Source organism: Penaeus monodon, chromosome 15, assembly GCF_015228065.2.
Source record: "Penaeus monodon isolate SGIC_2016 chromosome 15, NSTDA_Pmon_1, whole genome shotgun sequence".
In the NCBI taxonomy this organism is placed as follows: domain Eukaryota; kingdom Metazoa; phylum Arthropoda; class Malacostraca; order Decapoda; family Penaeidae; genus Penaeus; species Penaeus monodon.
This window is the reverse complement of record NC_051400.1, coordinates 47069085-47069661: the sequence shown is the minus strand read 5'-3', so window position 1 is coordinate 47069661 and position 577 is coordinate 47069085. Positions and strand designations below refer to the sequence as shown.

Genomic DNA, 577 nt, shown 5'->3' with positions numbered 1-577 from the left:
CAGTAACAGCCTGAGGACGAGGGAGTTCAGTCGAGTGTGGACCGGAGTGTGGATGGTGGTGAAGTTGTGCTCAAGTGGTGTATCATACAAGCTCTTGGTAAGAGTTACGAGGAATCAGTGTGTTTGCCTTCCTCTATTTTGTTACAGGGTGTGTTGACAGTGATAGAAAAAGATACTCACTAGGAGTAATAGACAACTGCATATCACATCCATTGCTGGGAACAATAATTCATGGGAGATACTATGTCTTTGTTTCCAGTTACATGTTCCATTTATGCTTACGGTGGCCATCTTTGACACAAGAGTGGCGATGCCTATGTGAACGAACATGCCGTTTTCGCAAAACACTAACAACCTTCCCGACATAGGAGAGAGGTCCTATGGAAACGCCCATTTTTTTCCGCTATTGACACTGCCCCCTCATGCCTATCATCACACGCACGCCTTATATATGACCCACCAGTCCTGTATCTGCCTGAATATAACCTTTAAACACCGTTCATAAGCCTAAATATTCTCTCGGTCGTCGACTCTCCTCCCTCAGTCTGGTCGAGCTGAAGCCGGCATGACGCAGATC

At 46.3% G+C, this 577-nt stretch overlaps 1 protein-coding gene across 1 annotated transcript in view; it reads left to right on the top strand.

Moving 5' to 3' along the window:
* The first annotated feature begins 6 nt into the window (after positions 1–6).
* LOC119582057 (legumain-like) overlaps positions 7–577 on the top strand; it is a 7170-nt gene continuing 6599 nt past the window's right edge. The window contains exon 1 of the mRNA XM_037930298.1: positions 7–97. Within this exon, the coding sequence (XP_037786226.1) occupies positions 53–97 (45 nt within the window). The 5' untranslated portion in view covers positions 7–52. The remainder of the gene's footprint in view (positions 98–577) is intronic.